We start from the raw sequence: 21,665 nt of genomic DNA, 5'->3' as shown, positions 1-21,665 counted from the left end.
TTATCTGTAATTGTCTATGCTGCTTATCAGAGCCCCCTTTCGTATATAATGAGCATTGACAGGGCTATAAATAGAGCTGGAGCGCCGGGCCCTGGAACATTGTGGCGGAGGCGTGGCGAATGAGGGTACAGAGCCCAGAAGTGCCGAGTGCCCAGGGGCAGCACGGGCCAGCCAACATTGCGATATGTGTGCATACTAGGTCCATTCAGCAGAGCAGGTCTCCAATCGTCCTGGTTAATCCTTGCCACTGGATAAAGGCTAGCTCTGTCAAGCCCGTGTAGTGGCTGGTGTGCAACGGTCACCACACGTTAAAAAAACCCACGCACAGGCATCTTCCGCCCCCTCAATTGGAGTTCAGGACTGGAACATCGGGTCCTTCATTGAAACATCTGTGAACTCTTGTGGAAGCAAGTCATCCTCGTTCGAGGGACCGCCTAAGATGATGATGGTGGGGCTACACCTTGAGTATTGTGTACAGTTTTGGTCTCCTGGTCTGAGGAGGGACGTTCTTGCTATTGAGGGAGTGCAGCGAAGGTTCACCAGACTGATTCCTAGGATGGCAGGACTGCCATATGAAGAAGAATTGGATCAACTAGGCTTGTGTTCGCTGGAATTTGGAGGAATGAGAGGGGATCTCATGGAACCATATAAAATTTTGACGGGATTGGACAGGTTAGATGCAGGAAGGATGTTCCCGATGTTGGGGTTCGGGACCGGGGGTCACGGTCTAGGGATGGGAGGTAGGCCATTTGGGGCCGGGAGGAGGAGAGACTTCTTCATTCAGAGAATTCTTTACCACAGAAAGTTGTTGAGGCCAGTTCGTTAGATATATTCAAAAGGGAGTTAGATGTGGCCCTTACGGCTAAAGGGATCAAGGGGTATATAGAGAAAGCAGGAATGGGGTACTGAAGTTGCATGATCAGCCATGATCATATTGAATGGCGGTGCAGGCTCGAAGGGCCGAATGGCCTACTCCTGCACCTATTTTCTATGTTTCTATATAAGCGAATTGGATCCTGGAGCTCACCTTTAAAAACTCAACTGGGCACTGCAGACTGGCGCTCCTGGTTGGCTGTGTGTACAGTTGCCAGGTAACGGACGCAAACACTGTCAATCATGGCGTCGAACACTAAGCGGCGGAGACAAAGTATCCGGTTTGGAATCGACGATTTTACATATGAAGATCGGGTGTCCATGTTACTACTTCTGCAAGTGAGGCAAAGGGAAGAGAGAAAGGTTTGTAAATATCACTTGTCACCCCTCAAATCAATAAACTTTGCTGCACCTAATCAGTGTGTCTATCTCTAGTCGGATCACTCCATTAATATTTGTACTAAATGTAAAATTGTTACACCTTTTAGTTTCTGCACCAAATCAATTTCACCTCGAATGCAGAAACCTGCATTGAAATTGACCCGGGCTGCGTGGAGCGGCTGCACAGAAGGGCTGAGAATCTTTATCCTGCTATTTCTCTTAGAGAGTGGTAATAATTGACGTTGAACCGATGAGATTTGAATTAAATGATACAACATTCAAATGAGCTTGTTCATTCATATTGGAGTAACTTTTGCCACAGCCGGAACTAAACACCACCATTAATATTTACAAAACCCAACTTCTCCAATATACTAACATTCAAACTGACACCGGGGGGCCCGCAATGTAGCAACATGCAAATGTTCTAAAATTGCATTCTATGTCGTGCTCGTGTTCTGCTCAATTAACATGGCGTTTGGACGAGGGTGAAATTCCAAGTTGTAACTGCTCTAAAGGAGGGGCCAGTCTTATATAAAGTGTAGATCAAAGCCAAACAGTTCCGATCAGTGCCACAGATAACGAGCTGCCCACAGGATCTGCTGACTACTCGTCTTGGAACTCTCTGATCATTTATCCAGAAATAAGTGTGAATGTGTTGGGCACTGCTCCTCCTGCAAATATTCCCATTGCAGAATCAAATACACATAACGCAACAGGTCTTTTCCCGCCTTTTTTAAAAAGATGAACTATCTATTGATTAGTTCCAGATATTTAGTATCGTGGTATATCAATACGATGCATAGTTTCAGGCAAAAGTAAATATTACATTGTCTGTAAAGGGGCCATTGCTCCCAAAATTCTGAAAGCCTAAATTGCAAAGCACACAGTCTGAGCATTTCATCCAGAATATCTGCAACTTATAAAAAGGTAAATCGTCTGAATACAATTAATCATCAGGATTAAAGGGATGGGAGGTGGGTTGACTCAGGTGGGTGGTACCGGGGAGGGTGGGGGGCACTTTACACAAACCATTCCGAGTGAATGATTCTCAAAGCACAGACATTGGATTCCATGTGGACAATATTGCCAGTCGCCATTGACAGGCCGGAGAGATTCCCATGCTGCCGAGCAAAGGACTAACTCAGAGACAGGGGAGAAACAGACGTTAATCCGTCGCCTCAGCAACCGTCTCCTTCGCCAAACTATCAACAGAAAATTCAGGATGCCAAAAACAAAAAAGCTGTTGACAGGTGAATGAATGAAAGGAGACAGGAAGCAGAGCCGAGCTTGCGCTGGCTGGACACCAACATTGTATGTAAACGAAAGCTTGTTGTGTCTCATTTCCCACTGAGAGCCAACACGGTTTGTGCTGAGCTATTTATTTGAAGTCTTTGGCCGATTTCACTCTCTGTGCACGGGCTGGCGACACACGAGATTGATTTTGAACGGGCTTGTGTGGAGGGTGTGAACCAGAAAAGGGACACGTCGACTGGGCATGCCTTCTACAGGGCAAGGTAGTGGAAAAAACAAAGGCTCCAAGGGTTTTCTGGGGAACGAGAGGACCAGTCTGTTTCATCGTCTCATGGACAGGAGAAAGATTACAAATCCCAAAGAGGAAACGGTTAGTTTGTTTTATATAGGAGATGCACGGATGACACGCGTTTTTAATGGGATGTATGTCACGGTGATTGTACTAATTTACCATTTCTATCGTCCTTTAGAAATCACTTCTCCACAGACTATACCTTCTGGCTAAAATCCTCCCCGAGCTGGCTGATAAAAGGGACCTGGGAGGTAAGAGTCACTTTATTTAAATGAAGGAAGAAACGGACTCGAATAATAGTTAAGGATTTATTGACGAGATTGATTGGGGGAAAAAACGAAGGAAAACTTTCCATGTATACAGGCATATTAGTGTAAGATGGCCTGAAATACAACTCATTGGAAACAGCAACATGTAAAAGAATACATAATGCGGACCGAGCTACAGAGAAAGAACTCCCTCCAAAAACAGTTAGACACTTGATCTTAAAATGGTTCATAAAGGGCTAGGATATTATTCCATGGATCATAGTGGTGGTTTTGAGAACACATATGGTTTAGAATTTAATATTACAAACACTTCCTCATAGAGCACAGCAGCAACCTGTATACTCATCAAGAGTAGGCAATGATTAGAAGGCTAGATGCAAATTAATCACCCAAAGATACAGTCAGTTTATAATAGCAGGAATACATGATTAATGGCTGTTCCCACCGGCCAAGACAGGATTATGATTGGACTGCCTCCAGACAGCTGCATTTCCCCATGACAACCCAAATCAGGGAAATTACAGAGCACCATCCATTAAAATGAATCCCTCCTCACACAGCCATTCAGAAGGCTGGTACAGAAGCCTGTGCTGCTGCTGTTGGGGCCTGATGAAGGAGAACAAGATTGCTTGGTTTGTGGCGAGTTACAACGCCAGCTACACAGCACGTACTCAAATAAACCAGGCTGCAGTCCAGAATATCTAACCTACCTTTCAAATGGGAATTGAAAATTTTTTCCCACTCTGTAGCGTGACTAATCTTGCTGTAAACAGTGGCAGTTGTAACTTTGAACAGTTAAATAGAACAACTATTGGATCACTGTTCTTTCTAGAGAGTTGGTGCTTTGGTGGATTGATTGAGAGCTCCAATATCAAACTGCTGGGTTGTTTTGCATGTGTGAAATTCTAAAGTGCTCTTTTACACCTATGTTGCATTAACCATCATTTGAAGCTCATGTGTCAGAGAACTCATGCACCAGAGGTTCTACCAGGGATTATAGAATAAATAGAATAGTTTACTTGTAGCTGGGAGCTGCAGGTATTTTAGATTAGCTCACCTGATACCTGCAATAACAGTGCCTTCAAGCAGCTGAACGAGTTCTCCATATCACAGTCATCTTTGTTTTATTCAAAATGGTGCACATTTCAGTAACTCTGAGAAGGCAAAGGTTTTATTTGTCATTAGTGTTATGAAAGTAAACAGGAAATTAAGTATTCAGCTATACCATCTTTCAAATGAGATGTTAAACCAAGGCTCAGTCAGCCTGTTCAGGTAGATGCAAACAATCTATAGCACTATTTCAGTGCAGTGCTGAGGGAGTGCTGCACTGTCGGAGGTGCCTTCATTTGAATGAGACGTTAAATCGAGGCCCAGTCTGCCCTCTCAGGTGGACATAAAAGATCCCATGGCACTATTTAGAAGAGTAGGGGAGTTCTCCCTGGCATCCTAGCCAATTTTTATCCCTCAACTAACATCACTTAAAAATAGATTATCTGGTCATTATTACACAGCTGTTTGTGCGGCCTTGCTTTGTGCAATTTGGCTGCTACGTTTCCTACATTACAAGAGTAACTACACTTCAAAAGTACTTATTTGGCTTTAAGTGCTTTGGAACATCCCGAGGTCATGAAAGGTGCTATCTAAATGCAAGTTCTTTACTCAGAAAGAGTTTGGAATCCTCTTGGTGACCTGGCCAACTTTCCTCCTCAACCACCATCACCAAAAACATTTGTTGTTCATTCACTTGCTGTTTGTAGGACTATGTTGTGCACACATTGGCTATTGCATTTGGTAACATAACAACAGTAATTTCACTTCAAAAAGCAATCAATTGATTCTAAAGCACTTTGGGATGCCCAGAGGATGTGATTAGGCACTATATAAATGCAAATTCTTTCTTTACCCCCACAGCATAAATTACAGTCAGTTTTATATGGATGAACCAGGTTAGTGTTGCTTTAGTACTTCTAAGATACCACAATACCACTCAAGGCCAAGAGTACTTCCTCCTCCCTGTAACATTTTGAGTGTTTCATCGGGCAATGAATTCAGAACAAAATTTAATTCATAAAACATTAATTTATTGCTTGAACCTGGATTCAAATTCAGCTTATACTGATAGAATGAAAGTGATCCCACTCTCTAATAGCTTCAAGAATCTTCAATATATCAAATGTTAATAGTCCCAATTGCCCCATGTGAAGGCCTTAGAGAGAGTGCAGAAAAATTTTAAAAGAATGGCTCCAGGGATGAGGAACTTCAGTTATGTGGAAAGACTGGAGAAGCTGGGGTTGTTTTCTTTAGAGCAGAGAAGGTTGAGAGGAGATTTGATAGAGGTGTTCAAAATCATAAGGGGACAGAGTAGATAGAGAGAAACTATTCCAATTGGCAGAAGGGTCGAGAACCAGAGGACACAGATTTAAGGTGATTGGCAGAAGAACCAAAGGCGACATGAGGAACAACTTTTCTACACAGCGAGTGGTTAGGATCTGGAATGCACGTCCTGACAGGGTGGTGGAGACGGATTCAATTGTGGCTTTCAAAAGGGAATTGGATACATACCTGAAAGAAAAAAAATTGCCGGGCGGGTGAGTGGGACTAGCTGAAATGCTCTTGCAGAGAGCCGGCACGGGCTCGATGGGCCGAATGGCCTCCTTCTGTGCTGTAACCATTCTATGATTCTATGATTCTAATTCAGCTCATGCGACTTCAAAATAATAGCACTAATTGATAATTACAGTCATTGGTGTGAAAGATGGAAATGTCATACGCGTGCTATGGGATACTGGCTTGATGTTGGCAGTTAAGTCACGAAGGTGGAGGAGCTTTATCCTACATCTGAATTGAGTCATATCTAAGGTGGGAATGTTTGCTGCTGACACCAACTGTAAAAAGAGAAAAATGTTTAATTCCTAAACACTAAGCTTACACACCCTAAACACAATTTACCATTTTCTTTTTAAAACTGTAATTCTATTTCAGGTGGACTTTTTCCCCTATTACTTTGAAATGGTAGAAGATTGCTGTTATCTTCTTTTTAATTTGTCTTCATTGCATTTATCTTGTGAAAGATCAAAAGGAATCGCCATTGTAGCGTGGCAGATTAAAAAGGAAGTTAGCATTGCTGTAATGACTCAATGCTTCCTTGTTCATCTCTGGTATGACAACCGGTCTCAAGTTTCCACAATATCTACTGTAATTGCCACCAGATGAAGATGAAACATAAAAAGAATGTTTGCTGCCAACATTTGTTTGATAGATGACCACAAATATACTCTACTTTCCATCCTGGGATTTCAAGACAAAAGGAATCTATATCAAATAGAGAATGTGGGAGTGTGGAAGCCAAAAAGATCAACCCCAGTAAGCGTCATATCAGTGAACAGATTCTTCTTCCACAAAGGTAAAATAATGCAGATGTTGGAAATCTGAAAATATACGCAGTAAATGCTGGAAATACGCAGCAGGTCAGGCAGCATCTGTGGAGAGAGAAACTTTCAAGTCGGTGACATTTCGTCAAAACTGTCTTGCTTCCACATTGTGGGATTAAAATCAGATGAGGAAAACATTTGTTCCTAATAATCATAGGCATCATCATAGGCAGTCCCTCGAATTGAGGATGACTTGCTTCCACATCAAAAAGTTCACAGGTGTTTCAATGATGGACCTAAAATTCCAGATCCGAACTAAATCTTGAAGGGTGGAAGATGCCTGTGCTTGGATTTTTTTTAACGTGTGGTGACCATTGCACACCACACGGGCTTGACAGAGCTGGGTCTTGGTCCAGTGGCAAGGATTAACCAAGACGACTGGAGACCAACTCTGCTGCACGGACCTAGTGCGCACAGTTAACCTAACAATACAATTATTTCCAATGTCATTTGCAGTGATGTCAGCTTTAAGTGGAAAAGTGAACTTGGTCCTTCAATAATAAGCTCTTTCAAATAATCAGAGTCTGAGGTTGCAAAGCATTAAGGCAACTGGAAAAAAAATGGTCCCAAACCTCCCCAGCTTAGTGGGCGAATGCACCAAAATTACAGAATTGTTGAATACGACAGGACAGGAGACCATTCAGCCCATTGTGATCATGCCAGATGTTTGAAAGAACTATACATTTAGTCCCATTCCCCACACTTTAAAATGTTTCTTTTTCAAGTATTTATCCACTGTCCTTTTAAAGCAATTATGGATTTGGATTTAACCATTTTCTGGTAGAGTAGTCCGTGTCCGAAACAATACTCTGTGTAAAAAAACAATTCTCCTATCCCCTCCCTTTATTCTTTTGGCGACTATCTTGAACTTATGCCCTCTAGTTACTGGCTTACCAACCTGTGGGCATTTTTTTCCCCCAATGTACCTAATCAAAAAGCCTCATAATTTGAAGACTACACTTGTGGTACTAAGCCATACAGAGCAGGAAGGTCCTAGGTTTGATCGCTGTACTGTACTGATCTCAGTTGGAATGCTACAAGTGACCTCAGCACCACAGAGTTGGGAGAGTGAGAGTAAACCAGGATTTCCACTCCTGACTTCATTAACCCCTGCTGAAAAGTGTATGTATAAGAGAACAGGAGCAGGCATACTTTCCACAGTTGAATAGTCTGCCGAGACTCACTGTCCTGGCTGAGACAAAGAGAATGCCCACTTGGGCAAGATAGCAGGAGGTCTCCCTATACCCAAGCAAGTATATCAGCATCTTCAAAAAAGAAAGAGAGACTTGGGGAAGAACATCGTTAGTCACAAAGAAAGAAAGAAAGAGAGAAAGAGAGAAAGAAAGAGACAAAGATAGAAAGAAAGTTTTTAATTAACATAGCGCCTTTCACGAACACTGGACGTCCCAAAGCGATTTATAGCCAATGAAGTACTTTTTGAAGCGTAGTCACTGTTGTAATGTAAGAAACGCAGCAGCCAATTTTCATACAACAAGCTCCCACAACTCCCCTGCTCTTCTTCAAAATAGTGCCATGGGATCTTTTACATTCACCTGAGAGAGTAGACAGGGCCTCAGTATAATGTCTCATCCAAAAGACAGCACCTCCAACAGTGCAGGTCAGTACTGCACTGGAGTGTCAGCCTAGATTTTTGTATGCAAGTTCTTGGAGTGGGACTTGAACCCACAACCCCTTGACTCAGAGGCCAGTGTGCTACCTACGGAGCCACAGCTGACATTGATTGAGTCAAAGAAAAACTCTAACATAAATTTTAGAAACCTGTAAGAAAAACAGAAAATGTTGGCAATACATCACAGGTCTGTTGCTAGTTCTGTTGTAGGATACGGACCAAAATATTAACCTGTGTTTTTTCCCTCCAGATGCTGATGATGGACCTGCTGTACATTTCCAATATTTTATATTTTTATTATGAAGGGAATAAATAGGAAATTATTTTGCTTGGAAGATAAAATAATTGTGAGAAACTGAACATTTTTACTGTGTAAGGATTGCCAAAAGAATTGCCCATAGTTGGTTTGTTTAATTGAGCTGTGGGGTTGTCTCCCATAGGCCCCCATAACATAATCGATTACTCTTTTACTGGAAAACAGTTGGGAATATTTATCAACATGGGAAAAATATAGTAAAATATATATATATATATAATGTAACAAAAAATATAGTGAAAAGCCCATGAGATACATAGACAACAACAGAAACAGTGCTTCAGTAAGACAAAATACCAACCTGGAGCCAATTATATTCTGTCTTTGTGCAAATATTTCATACTTAAGTGAGGCTTTTCCACTATTCCAAATCCCCAGCAGTTTGATAAAACTCAAGAGCTTGTAAAATTGCCAATTTAAGAAGGGAAAAAAAAGAGAGTTTATTCTACGTTTCATTGCTTATTTAGACGAGCTGATTTTTTCAAGTTCTAATCACACTCTATAATTCCAAATCACTGCCTAGTGCATTGGATTTCAAATGTGGCAAGCCTTCTTCATCGTGCCAGCTTATACTGGGATGTATCCAAATTGCCACTGAAATTAGATCCAATCTGGATTAAGACTCATTTATCTTAGCACCATTTTGGAACATGGAATTGACATCGTTTGTTGCAGCAAATGAAGGTCAGATGTCTGCCAAGTTTATACCACATCACTACAACCCTACAAACCACCTTTCTTTGCATTGCCTGTATCAAAGTTAGTTATTTTTAAAATGCAATTTAGTCAACGTTATTATAAAGGAGCTCAACAAATTTAGTCGGTGAGTATCTGAGCCAGACCAGAGTGGTCTCAAGTTCAACTCCCAGTGTCTATCTATTTAGTTGATATAAGCTGGGGGTAGTTGGCTTCAGGCAACCCTTTGGCTGGGAGGAGTTTACAGGATGAGGGGGAATTTGCAGCATATATTCAGATGAAGACAGCCTTTCAGCCCATTTGATTTTATCCTTCCAAAATACCAATCCAGTCCCTCCTTATTACAGATCTCCTATCCCTGTTGGAAGTACATAATAATGAATAATGGTAAATTAGGAAAGTGAGCAGTGTCCATACAACTGTACCTCAGGACGGAATCAGGGAGGAGAGAAAATTGACAGAGAGAACAAAATAGAGACACATACAATTTGTATATTACAGGAGCTACTGTAATATTCTTTGCAGGATATTGCAAGCCACTTCTCCCGCTTTTTCTCTCTTTCCCTCAATGGTCAATATCTAATGTGTTGTAAAATTGTTGTGAAGCGCCTTGGGACCTTTTACTACGTTAAAGGCACTATATAAATAAAAATTATTATTATAAACCAATGACAGTCTGATAAATATATTTTTCTTTAAATTTAGACAGAGAAAAATATACTCCTGGTGTATTCAAATTGACTTACTAAAAACTATGAAAGAAAGAAGAAAGAACTTGCATTTATATCGCGCCTTTCATGGCCTCAAGAGTCCCACAACCATCGAGGTATTTTGAACGTAGTCACTGTTGTAATGTAGGAAACACAGTAACCAAATAGCAATCTCCCGTATATAAATATTGGCCAGTATGCTGGTGAGAATTCTCCTGCTCTTCTTCTATTGGATCTTTTACATCTATCCGAGAGAGCAGACAGGGCTTCAGCTTAACGACTCATCCAAAAGTTGGCACCTCTGACAGGGCGGTATTCCCTCAGTACTGCACTGAGCTGTCAGTCTAGATTACATGCTCAAATCTCTGGAGTGGGACTGAAACCTACAACCTTCTGACTCAGAAGTGAGTACGCTACAATTGAACCAAGGCTGACACCATAATATGAGTATTCTCTATGGGTACAGTTGCCTAACAAAGCAAAGTGGCAGTATAATTTAAGAGTCAGGCTTGATCTGACTCTGGAACAAAGAAGGCTGAGACACACTGGAGGAGGCAGACACACAATGTTTTGAGTGTGGCACTGAATACACTATAACTCCAGTGCGGTATCACATCATGTTTAAAAAGTGCTCAGGGATCCCTTGCACCCTCCAGACATTCTCTAAACTGACATAGCGTTGTTTTAATTGCTTGGAGAAAGCAGCAATGCTGGAACCATGCTGGTAGTTACTGTATAAAAGTATCCTCTCGTTTGAACACTTACTTATATCATTATTTATTGTGGTGCATAGCGGGGAGAGGGTAATCGATCCCTGATGCAACATCAAGGCTTAATTCTCCTTCACTACAAATGGGGACAATTCAATCTCCAATCCCCACTCTCACTGCAGAGTTTGTCAAAAAATATAGTTACGTCTCTCCCACTGTCAAACCTAGAAAACCTATATTTTATAAATACTATTTAAAATAATCTCCTTTTTCTAGTTCTTAGATCCCACTCCTGACCTTTTGGTTTTATTCCTTCTCACCACTTCAGTTGCTCTTTAGCATTAGACATATTTTGTTGGGGGCAGAGTTTAACTGTGCTGTTGATCATAGAATGTTCCAAAGAGCACAGCTTAGCTCTGCTGCTTATAATGCAAGTATAACTGCCTTTCCCATAGAAATCAAAGAAGTAAAAAGTGAGGCGATGTGAAGCAGGCGAGAGAATGTCTGCATTTCTGTCCAAGTAAATATGGTGCAAAAATTCATGTATGTTAATGTCTGAGTGAATTGCTCACTCCATAGCTGACAATTTTAAAAACATTGTTACTGCTTCCACCATGTCCTCATCTGGTGATGTCATGTAAATAGTTCCGTGACACACAAACAGGGGCGGCTGAGTAATGAGCCATTTCAGATCTCACCCACACTTTGAAACAGTTTGAGAGAGTAATTGATTTAGAAATGTCAAAATTTTGTGTCATTTCCTCTGAGTTGGTGTTTCCAGTAATATCAACAAAAATCAAATTAGCATCTGTGAGTAGAAAAGCAAATGCATTCCAGGACACTGTAATTTAGACAGCATTCTTTTACTAGACTTTAGTTGGCTTGTACACGAGCCTATAGAGTGATGGGATGCAGGCTCATGCCTATGATTCCTATGCAGTGTGTTCCTAATTCATGCTTGATTCAGGAAAGGTGCAGTGTGGCAAAGCTCAGGGAGCCATTCAACCTAGGCTGCATGTGTGCTCGTGTGCACACCCGCTCTCCGCCCTCTGTGTGAAAACAAATGTTTAGAGTTTAGTTATATGCTCATTTGTAACAATATGAGCACAGTCACCAGTCTTGCACCTCTTTCTCTTATGAACAAACAAGAAAGTCGACATAAGATTTATAACCTACACTCTGGTTTAAGCCTCTTTGTATTCACTGTTAAGTTCCTGCACTCTGTTTGCTTCTTATTATGTATATTTTCTCATTCTTTTGCTAGCTTGGTCTTTTTATTTCTCCCCCTCTTGATCCTTTTACCTCAGTTGTTTCATTTTTGTTCCTTAGTCTGCAGACGCAATTGTCTTTTGGCCAGTCTAAAGTCATTGGAAAAACAATGAGGGAATACTAGAAAAGGTCGCATTAACTTTTTTTGGATTTTCTTCATGGAAATGTATTTGGCAATCCCTTTCTCATTTGTTTGCAATGATCTATGCTAAGGCATATAATTGTGTCAATTGTACACTGTGACAGAGTAGCAAACCTAACACGTTTTATTTTCCCTCTGAACAGTCACAGGTTTGCCAACCAGTTTATTTTCCCATGAAGGCAGGACCCCTATAAACAAACACTTTACATCACATTGGCCCATATAAACACTGTTCAAGCAGGTCACCTACACCTTTGGCACACAGGCAGCTGTTCAATGGCAAAATTACATTGAAATGTTCAGAAAAGTTATGCATAGCTGCAGCTAATGGGTTTATTTGCATGCCTGCGGAAGGTAGATTTCTGATTATCCAACTACAAGGAAGGCCACAGTCTTTAAAATTAAAACAGTTCTCACAAAATTTGATAGTTCATTACATATAAAGAAATCAATTCCTACAGTCAGACCTCCCAAATGAAAGAAAAACTTGCTTAAGGACAAACTGCAATTAATCGATTCCCTCCCAACGGACACTACTGGGACATTTTTGTTCGATAGGGATAGGGTAAGTGCCCAGCAAAAAATATTGCCCAGAATGTTCTGTTTTATCCTAAACTAGGGCATTACCCTCCCTCTATCTGTACCCTTGCACACTTAAGGCAATTAGTGGGGAGGAGGTAGAGGGAAGGAAAGACCCTAATTTAGGATATACCTGAAAATATGGAGGCAGTTCTTTCTACAATGCTCTTGCCGGCAGTTTTTTCAAAGAATTTATAAACATTATTGGCTTTGACTGAATTATATGATAGAAACCACGTACAACAACAACTTGCATTTCTATAGCACCTTTAACGTGCCAAGGTGCTTCACAGGTGAGTATTCCAACAAAAATCACACCGTGCCAAAAAAGGAGACATTAGGAGGACTTGGGCAACGAGATAGGTCTTAAATCAGGAGAGAGCGGTGGAGATGCTTAAGGAGGGAATTCCTGAGCTTGGGGCCTAGACAGCTGAAGGCACAGCCACCAGCGGTGGGCCAAAGGAAGTTGGGGATGCACAAATGCTGAAAGTGGAGGAACTCAGAGTTCTCGAAGGGTTGTAGGGCAGGGGGAGGTTACAGAGATAGGGATGGAGGGATTTGAAAACAAGGATGGTAATTTTAAAAGCAAAACAGGTAAGCTCTGGAAATTCCTCCCTAAACCTTTCTGCTTCTCTACCTCCCCTGCTTTAAGATGCTCCTTAAAACCTAATTGTCCTCATAGGTGGCTCGGTGTAAAATGTTGTTTGAGAATTGCTCCTGTGAAGCTTCTTGGGATGATTTGTTATGTTAAAGGTGTTGTACAAATTGTTGTTCAGGTGAAATTGGAAAGATCTATTCAACCCTTTTCCAAATTAACTCGGTTTGCTTTCAGTCCTTAAACCTCCCAATAACGTAGTTGTGGCATTGGCTAACAGTGTAAAATATCACCAGTCTCAACTATTTATAGAAACAAGATGTTTTTCAATTGAAACACAGAAAGGATGAACCAATGCCTGAGCAAATATTTTCATGAAGTTGATATTTATGCCAGAGTAGTTAAATCGTGATATGCATTGCATTTCTTCGTCAGTCAATAGATGACTTTACAAGACTGTTGCACCATCAATCAATTTAATTTCTATGAGAGGAAATTAAAAAAAAGGCAAACAAAGTTATTTCCTTGACATTGTTTGTGAAATAACTAACTTTAGATCTCATTGTGTTATACTGCAGGATACTATGAAAGCTTGTTCCAGAAACTCCAGCGCCGTCATCAAGGAGAAGGGATCACAGGACTCCTGCTGCTGTATCCTAGCTATGTTATTCATGTGATAGAGGTAAGACGAATTAATCTTTACTTAAGAGAAGTTAAGTGCTGGACTTTGTCAAATGAAATAAAAACAGGCACAGTCCTTTATATTAAACACTTGGCAAAGAGTGAAGCACAGCAGTTTTTGATATGGGCTTATGTGTCGTTAATGTGGCGAAACGCTTGAGACAGATGCAATAAAATAACTTAAATATGAGAACAGGCGTTCTCACAACACATACTACTTTCATGCACTGATACCAAATATGTTGACTCACACAAGTGGTGTACAAGAAGGGAGCACAGACTGCTATATATACCATGTTATCATCCCTGCAAAGATAGTAAGACATATTTGTTCTTATAATCCAGATACATGCTTAATAAAATTAAAACAGTAAACATATATGGTATGAGCTTAAATCAGTTAAATTGGTTATATTGGTTACTGAAATGAAATTGAAGCTTACGGCATTCTATAAAAAGAGCCAGTATCTTAAATTTAAAAAAAATCAAATGTTGGCACATCATTAAAATATTGAACAGCATAAATTGTTGGTCTTACTTAAGAGGTTACAACATTGTCATATGCTGGAAATAGAAAAATAGCATCACACTGTCATGGTAAGGAATTATTCATCTAAATGGGTCAAGGTAGAGTTGGGCAGATTAGTGTGAGCTTTACTCTGTTTTTCTAGTTATGCTTCATGTGATAAAGTAAAAATACATTGCTCCCCAATATGGACAAACCTTTGCCTTGGAAAAGGACAAATGCTTCACCCCGCAAAAAAAGAAAAAGGCCAATTCAAGTCACTGTCAAAAGAACACATTGAGGTAAATGCTTGATTCTCACACCTCATTTCAACAGTGGAGAAGCGTTACAGGAGGAGTGAAAGCCATGAGGTGCTAAGGTTTTTCTATTTTTACTGCGAGCTTGGGCTGATTCCTGAGGTACTGCTAAAGAAACGGAAGAGGAATATGTGATAGGAAGTCAGCTCCATGATACCCCTTCAAACATTGGTAAAATGGCAATATATGAAGCTATGAAACAGCTGAAGAGTTGTCAGAGTGCTTGATATTTAACTGTGGGATAATGGATTAAAAGGAAAGACTTTGTAGCACACATACCTTGCTTATCTACTTGGCATATGGAAATGCTGGGTAACCTTACCATACAAATTTTCTCATGCTAGCAAATGATTTCCTCAACTGTTCCCAGATTCACTGGGTATTGGACGCACCATTGGCCACCTCCAACACCTTTTCCCATGCAGTCTGCAGCATTCCCCAGTGGGGAAGGTGGCCTGAGATGCTGAATGTAAAGTCCTGACCCTGCAGTACAGACTTACACGAGGCACATGCTGAAGTCAAGGTCACTCAGGACCTGCACCTTTATTTCACAGTTCTCGAGTGCCACACTTGCCTGAGACCTGCCTTTATATACCTGTGTGGAACAGGTATGCAGTGTCTCCTGCAAGTGCACCCCTGGTGGTAAAGTATGCTTGTGATAACAGGTCATATCTAGTTACAGTCATGTATAGCATGGTAAGATACAGTTATATACAGTAGTGTGAGATACATGACATCACCCTCCCCCAAGGTCTTATTGTCTTTATAGATTCAGTCTCTCAGGTGGTCCACACTCTCGCGTGGAGCATCTTAATTGTGGTTCAGTTGTTTGCCTTGGTGTCTGTTTTTCTTTCTGTGTGATTGCTGGTATCTCGCCTGGGCTGTCTGTTTCGTTCAGTATGATTGCTGGTATCTCGCCTGGGCTGTCTGTTGAGACTGCCCTTTCCTCAGGTTGTTCCTTCTGTCTATCCACCAGGTGTGGTGTGAGTTCCACATTGTAGTCTGCCTCTGGTTCTGCAGTGTTGTTGGTGAATCTACTTTTTACTTGGTCTACATGCCTCCGGCAGGTTTGGCCATTGTCCATTTGTACAACCAGTAGCCTGTTTCCTTCCTTGCCTGTTACTGTCCTTGCAAGCCATTTGGGACCCCTGCCATAGTTTAGCACAAACACTTTGTTCCCTATCTCATTCCACCTCCCCCTTGAATTTCGCTCACGGTACTCAGTTAGCGTCCGGCGCTTTGCCTCAACAATTTCATGCATGTCTGGGAGGATTAACGAGAGCCTAGTCTTTAAGGTCCGTTTCATCAATAGTTGCGCGGGGGGATCCCCAGTCAACGAATGCGGACGAGATCTGTATGCCAGCAGCAGTCGCGACAGGCGGCTCTGCAGCGTGGGACCTTGGATTTTTAGCATGCCTTGTTTAACGATTTGCACTGCTCGCTCCGCCTGGCCATTGGAGACAGGCTTGAACGGTGCCATCTTAACGTAAAATCTTGAAATTCTGCGCTGGTGAAGCACGGACCATTATCACTGACTAATATGTCAGGAATGCCGTGCGTTGCAAACATGGTTCTAAGGCTCTCCACAGTGGTGGAGGTGGTGCTCGAGTTTAAAATGGTACACTTGATCCACTTTGAAAATGCATCGACGACTACGAGGAACATTTTGCCCATGAATGGGCCCGCATAGTCTACATGCACCCGCGACCACGGTTTGGTGGGCCAGGGCCAGAGGCTTAGGGGGGCCTCCCTGGGGGCATTACTGAGTTGGGCACAAATGGTGCACCGCCGGACGCAGAGCTCCAAGTCCGCGTCAATGCCAGGCCACCAGACGTGGGATCTGGCTATGGCCTTCATAAGGACGATCCCCGGGTGCTCGCGGTGGAGCTCCCAGACAAACGCCTCTCTGCCTCGCAAGGGCATAACTACTCGGCTGCCCCACATCAGGCAGTCTGCCTGTAGTGATAGTTCATGCATGTGCCTATGGAAAGGTTTGATCTCCTCGGGGCAGGCATCGTGAGCCTCTGCTCAGTCACCAGTTAAAACACATCTTTTGACTAAGGATAATGTGGGGTCGCTGGTCATCCAGGCTCTGATTTGGCGAGCCATCATGGGCGAACCTGTGGATTCAAAGGCATTGATTGCCATGACCATCTCGCAGTCCTGTTCGTTGGACCCTTCCGTGGTCGCCAGGGGTAGCCTGCTAAGCACGTCGGCACAGTTGTCTGTGCCTGGTCTGTGCCTTATTGTGTAGTCGTAAGACGCCAGCATGAGTGCCCACCGCTGAATGTGCGGCGAGACATTGGCGTTTATTGCCTTGCATTCGGATAGCAGGGACTTGAGGGGTTTGTGGTCGGTTTCTAATGCGAACTTAGCCCCGAAAAGTTATTGGTGCATCTTTTTGACACCGTACACGCACGCGAGCTCCTCCTTCTCAACTATACCGTACCCACGCTCCGCCCGCGAAAGTGACCTGGAGGCATAAGCAATGGGTTGTAATTTACCCGCATCATTGACATGCTGTAAAACGCACCCGACCCCGTACGCTGACGCATCACATGTAAGAACTAGCTTTTTACCTGGGTTAAAAAAGGCTAAAACACTGTTGGAACACAGAAGGTTGCGTGCCTTATTGAAGGCGCGTTCCTGGGCGTCTCCCCAAAACCAATCGCACCCCTTTCTGAGTAGTACGTGGAGAGGCTCCAGCAGCATGCTCAAGCTCTGCATAAAGTTCCCAAAGTAATTGAGTAGCCCGAGAAAGGCGCGCAGTTCCGAGAAATTCCGGGATCTTGGTGCCAGATGAATTGCTTCGGTTTTGGATTCTGTTGGGCGGATTCCATCAGCGTCAATCCTTCTGCCCAAAAATTCAACCTCGGGCGCGAGAAACAGACACTTGGATTTCTTAACTCTTAGGCCTACCCGATCCAATCGACTTAGTACTTCCTCCAAATTGCAGAGATGGGAATCGGTGTCCCTGCCCGTGATGAGTATGTCATCTTGAAACACAACCGTCCCCGGGATGGACTTGAGCAGACTCTCCATGTTGCGCTGGAATATAGCAGCTGCCGACCTGATGCCGAATGGGCATCGATTGTACATAAAAAGGCCTCGATGTGTGTTGATGGTGGTGAGTAGCTTAGATTCTTTGGTCAGTTCTTGCTTCATATACGCAGATATGAGATCTAGTTTCGAGAAAAGTTTTCCTCCAGCCAATGTGGCAAATAGGTCCTCCACTCAGGGCAGCGGGTATTGGTCCTGTAGGGAGACTCTGTTTATGGTAGACTTGTAATCCACACAGATTCGTACGGATCCATCAGGCTTCATGACTGGGACGATGGGACCTGCCCAGTCGCTAAATTCCACGGGTGAGATAATGCCTTCCCGCAGAAGCCGGTCCAGTTCGTGTTCAATCTTTTCCCTCATCACATAAGGCACAGCTCTAACCTTGTGATGGACCGGTCTGGCATCCTGTGTGATGTAGATTTTAACTTTAGCCCCTTTGAAGGTGCCCAGACCTGGCTGAAAGAGATGTTCAAAACGACTTAGAACTGTTGAGCAGGAGGTCCGTTCCTCTGACGACATGGCGTGAACATCATCCCATTTCCAATTTAGTTTTGCCAGCCAGTTTCTCCCCAACAGTGCTGGGAGATCTCCGGGGACAATCCACAGGGGAAGTCGGTTCACCGTCCCTTTGTGTGTGACTGAGAGCATGGCGCTGCCAAGGACTGGGACGATTTCTTTGGTATGGGCCCTTAGTTTGGTGTCGATCCTTGTGAGTTTTGGTCTGTTGCTTTTGTGCGGCCACAGCTGTTCAAATTGTTGGACGCTCATGAGAGATTGACTAGCTCCCGTGTCCAGTTCCATGTTGACGGGCATCCCATTGAGTAGGACCCTCATCATTATTGGAGGCGTCTTGGTGTAAGAACAGTGGATATTGATCGTGTTGACCCGCTGTACCTCGGTGTCCCGGGCACTGTCCCCACCGTCTTCTGGTCCGCTTTCCGACCCTTCCGATTCGTATACCAGCCGAGCTGCTGTTTTTCTGCACATGCGAGCCAGATGCCCTGTATAGTTGCAGTTTCTGCAAACAGCATGCTGAAATCGACACCCCCTTGTTGAGTGCCTTCCCCCACATCTCCAGCACAGACCGCTTCCATTGTTTCCGAAGGATGAGCTGCGTTTGGCTGATCTCTCTTGAGCTTCTCTCAGTCTGTAGTTGATTGCTTGCATTGTGGATTGATGAGGTGTGAACGGCCGTTCATGTGGCCCTTGATGGCTTCTGGCGCCACTGCCTGCTGTTGAAGGCCTGCTCTCCTGCCTTTGTCAGTGTGTGGGGGTAGCGGCTTGTTTCACAATATGAACCTCTTGTTCCGATGTTTCGTTAGTTGTCGTACCCACAGTATAGATCAACCTTGTTTCTTCTTCTCCTGCCAAGAATGTCTGTGCGACCAGTGCTGCTGCCTCTAGGGTCAAGTTCTTGGTCTCTATAAGCTTTCAGAATATGCCTGTGTGGCCTATTCCTTCAATAAAAAAGTCTCTCAGTACTTCTCTCCTTAGTTCATCGGAGAACTCACATAAACTAGCCAGCCTCCGAAGTTCCGCCACAAAGTCGGGTATGCTCTGGCCCACACAGCGTCTGTAGTTGTAGAACCTGTGTCTGGCCATGTGTAGGCTGCTCGCTGGCTTCAGGTGGTCTCTCACCAGTGTGCTCAACTCCTCAAACGACTTGCTTGCTGGTTTATCAGGTGCCAGCAGGTCCTTCATTAAGGCGTATGTTTTCGAGCCACAGCTGGTCAAGAGATGGGCTCTTCTCTTGTCTGCCTTATCGTCGCCCAACCAGTCTTTGGTTACAAAGCTTTGCTGGAGCCTTTCTATAAAGTCCTCCCAATTGTCTCCAGCATTGTATTTCTAATCTGAGCCGTTGTTCGCCATTCTGTGGATTCTGTGATCCCGTAACTCGTCGCCACTGTAAAGTCCTGACCCTGCAGTACAGACTCACACAAGGCACATGCTGAAGTCAAGGTCACTCAGGACCTGCACCTTTATTTCACAGCTCTTGAGTGCCACACTTGCCTGAGACCTGCCTTTATATACCTGTGTGGAACAGTTATGCAGTGTCTCCTGCAAGTGCACCCCTGATGGTAAAGTATGCTTATAGTTACAGGTAATATCTAGTTACAGTCATGTATAGCATGGTAAGATACAGTTATATACAGTAGTGTGAGATACATGACATTGAACAGGACAATTTTTCTTTTGGCCACTTCCTGAAGCAGAAGTGCACCAACTGCATTTGTGAAGTGTGAGGTCCTTTCCTGCCACTCCCACATTGTTTGGCAATATGTCCAGATCCTGTCCAAGTTTTGAAAAATAAACCCTCTTTAAATAGCTGCAACAGCACTGGAAATCTCTTCCTTATTGAGCGAGCACCCAGCAGGAGTCCCAATAAAGTTTGGGAGCACACTGTGAGGTCAGCCTCGGCATGCAGTTACAAGGTCTGTGGCACTGTGTTCCACCTTCAAAAAAGTTGAAATTGATCATCATTCAATAAATATCTTTCATTTTCAGCTACTGAGAAGGATCAAATCCACAGGTAGCTTTTTACATCCAATCATAACTTCTGTCAATAATCACACCTTGAGGTTCTGACTGGTGCATAAAGTAATGTTTTCAGCAGAGTAATTATAACCTGTACTGCATTTGCCAGTCAAGAGTTCAGCAATAATTATTCCCCTCAAGCCGATTCTATTAATAAAAAGTTGAGCTACTGTTAACTAGAATGAGGCCTTGGGGACAGTTTCACAGGTGTGATGTTGTTTCTGAGCTCCATTCTTTCTTCCTCCAGGGCAGCTGCAGATCATCAATAATTGTGCATCCCTGTCTGGAATAAAAATAAAAAGGGGAAGGGAGCTCAACCGTGGCTAACAAGGGAAATTAGGGATAGTGTTAAATCCAAGGAAGAGGCATATAAATTGTCGAGAAAAAGCAGCAAACCTGAGAACTGGGAGAATTAGAATTCAGCAGAGGAGGAAAAGGGTCTAATTAGTAGGGGGGAAATAAAGTATGAGAGGAAGCTTGCAAGGAACATAAAAACTGACTGCAAAAGCTTCTATAGATATGTGAAGAGAAAAAGATAAGTGAAGACCAATGTAGGTCCTTTGCAGACAGAATCAGGTGAATTTATAATGCGGAACAAAGAAATGGCAGGCCAATTGAACAAATACTTTGGATCTGTCTTCACTAAGGAAGACACAAATAACCTTCTGGAAATACTAGGGGTTCGAGGGTCTAGCGAAAAGGAGGAACTGAAGGAAATCCTTATTAGTCAGGAAATTGTGTTCGGGAAATTGATAGGATTAAGGCAGATAGGCTGCATCCTAGAGTAATTGAGGAAGTGGCCCTAGAAATAGTGGATGCATTGGTGATCATTTTCCAACATTCTATTGACTCTGGATCAGTTCCTATGGACTGAAGGATAGCTAATGTAACACCACTTTTTAAAAAAGGAGGGAGAGAGAAAACGGGGAATTATAGACCGGTTAGCCTGACATCGGTGGTGGGGAAAATGTTGGAATCAATTATTAAAGATGAAATAGCAGCGCATTTGGAAAGCAGTGACAGGATCGGTCCAAGTCAACATGGATTTATGAAAGGGAAATCATGCTTGACAAATCTTCTAGAATTTTTTGAGGATGTAACTAGTAGAGTGGACAAGGGCGAACCAGTGGATATGGTGTATTTGGACTTTCAAAAGGCTTTTGACAAGGTCCCACACAAGAGATCAGTGTGCAAAATGAAAGCACATGGGATTGGGGGTAATGTATTGATGTGGATAGAGAACTGGTTGGCAGACAGGAAGCAGAGAGTTGTAATAAACAGGTCCTTTTCAGAATGGCAGGCAGTGACCAGTGGGGTGCCGCAGGGTTCAGTGCTGGGACCCCAGCTATTTACAATATACATCAATGATTTAGATGAAGGAATTGAATATAATATCTCCAAGTTTGCAGATGACACT

The 21,665-nt window shown here is 43.0% G+C and overlaps 1 protein-coding gene across 2 annotated transcripts in view; it reads left to right on the top strand.

Annotated features, from left to right (window-relative positions):
* Window positions 1–1,191: 1,191 nt before the first annotated feature.
* tex47 (testis expressed 47) overlaps window positions 1,192–21,665 on the top strand; it is a 58,735-nt gene continuing 38,261 nt past the window's right edge. The window contains exons 1-3 of one of the 2 annotated variants that reach the window (XM_070857585.1): window positions 1,192–1,236; window positions 2,979–3,051; window positions 13,726–13,829. In XM_070857585.1, the coding sequence (XP_070713686.1) occupies window positions 1,195–1,236; window positions 2,979–3,051; window positions 13,726–13,829 (219 nt within the window). In that variant the 5' untranslated portion in view covers window positions 1,192–1,194. Of the gene's footprint in view, window positions 1,237–2,615; window positions 2,879–2,978; window positions 3,052–13,725; window positions 13,830–21,665 lie in introns of those variants that run through there. The other variant, XM_070857584.1, reaches the window with a different exon arrangement.

The sequence above is a fragment of the Pristiophorus japonicus genome, chromosome 16 (genome assembly GCF_044704955.1).
Source record: "Pristiophorus japonicus isolate sPriJap1 chromosome 16, sPriJap1.hap1, whole genome shotgun sequence".
Taxonomy (NCBI): Eukaryota; Metazoa; Chordata; class Chondrichthyes; family Pristiophoridae; genus Pristiophorus; species Pristiophorus japonicus.
Note: the sequence above shows the minus strand (reverse complement) of the source record. Positions and strands in the feature narration are given on the sequence as shown.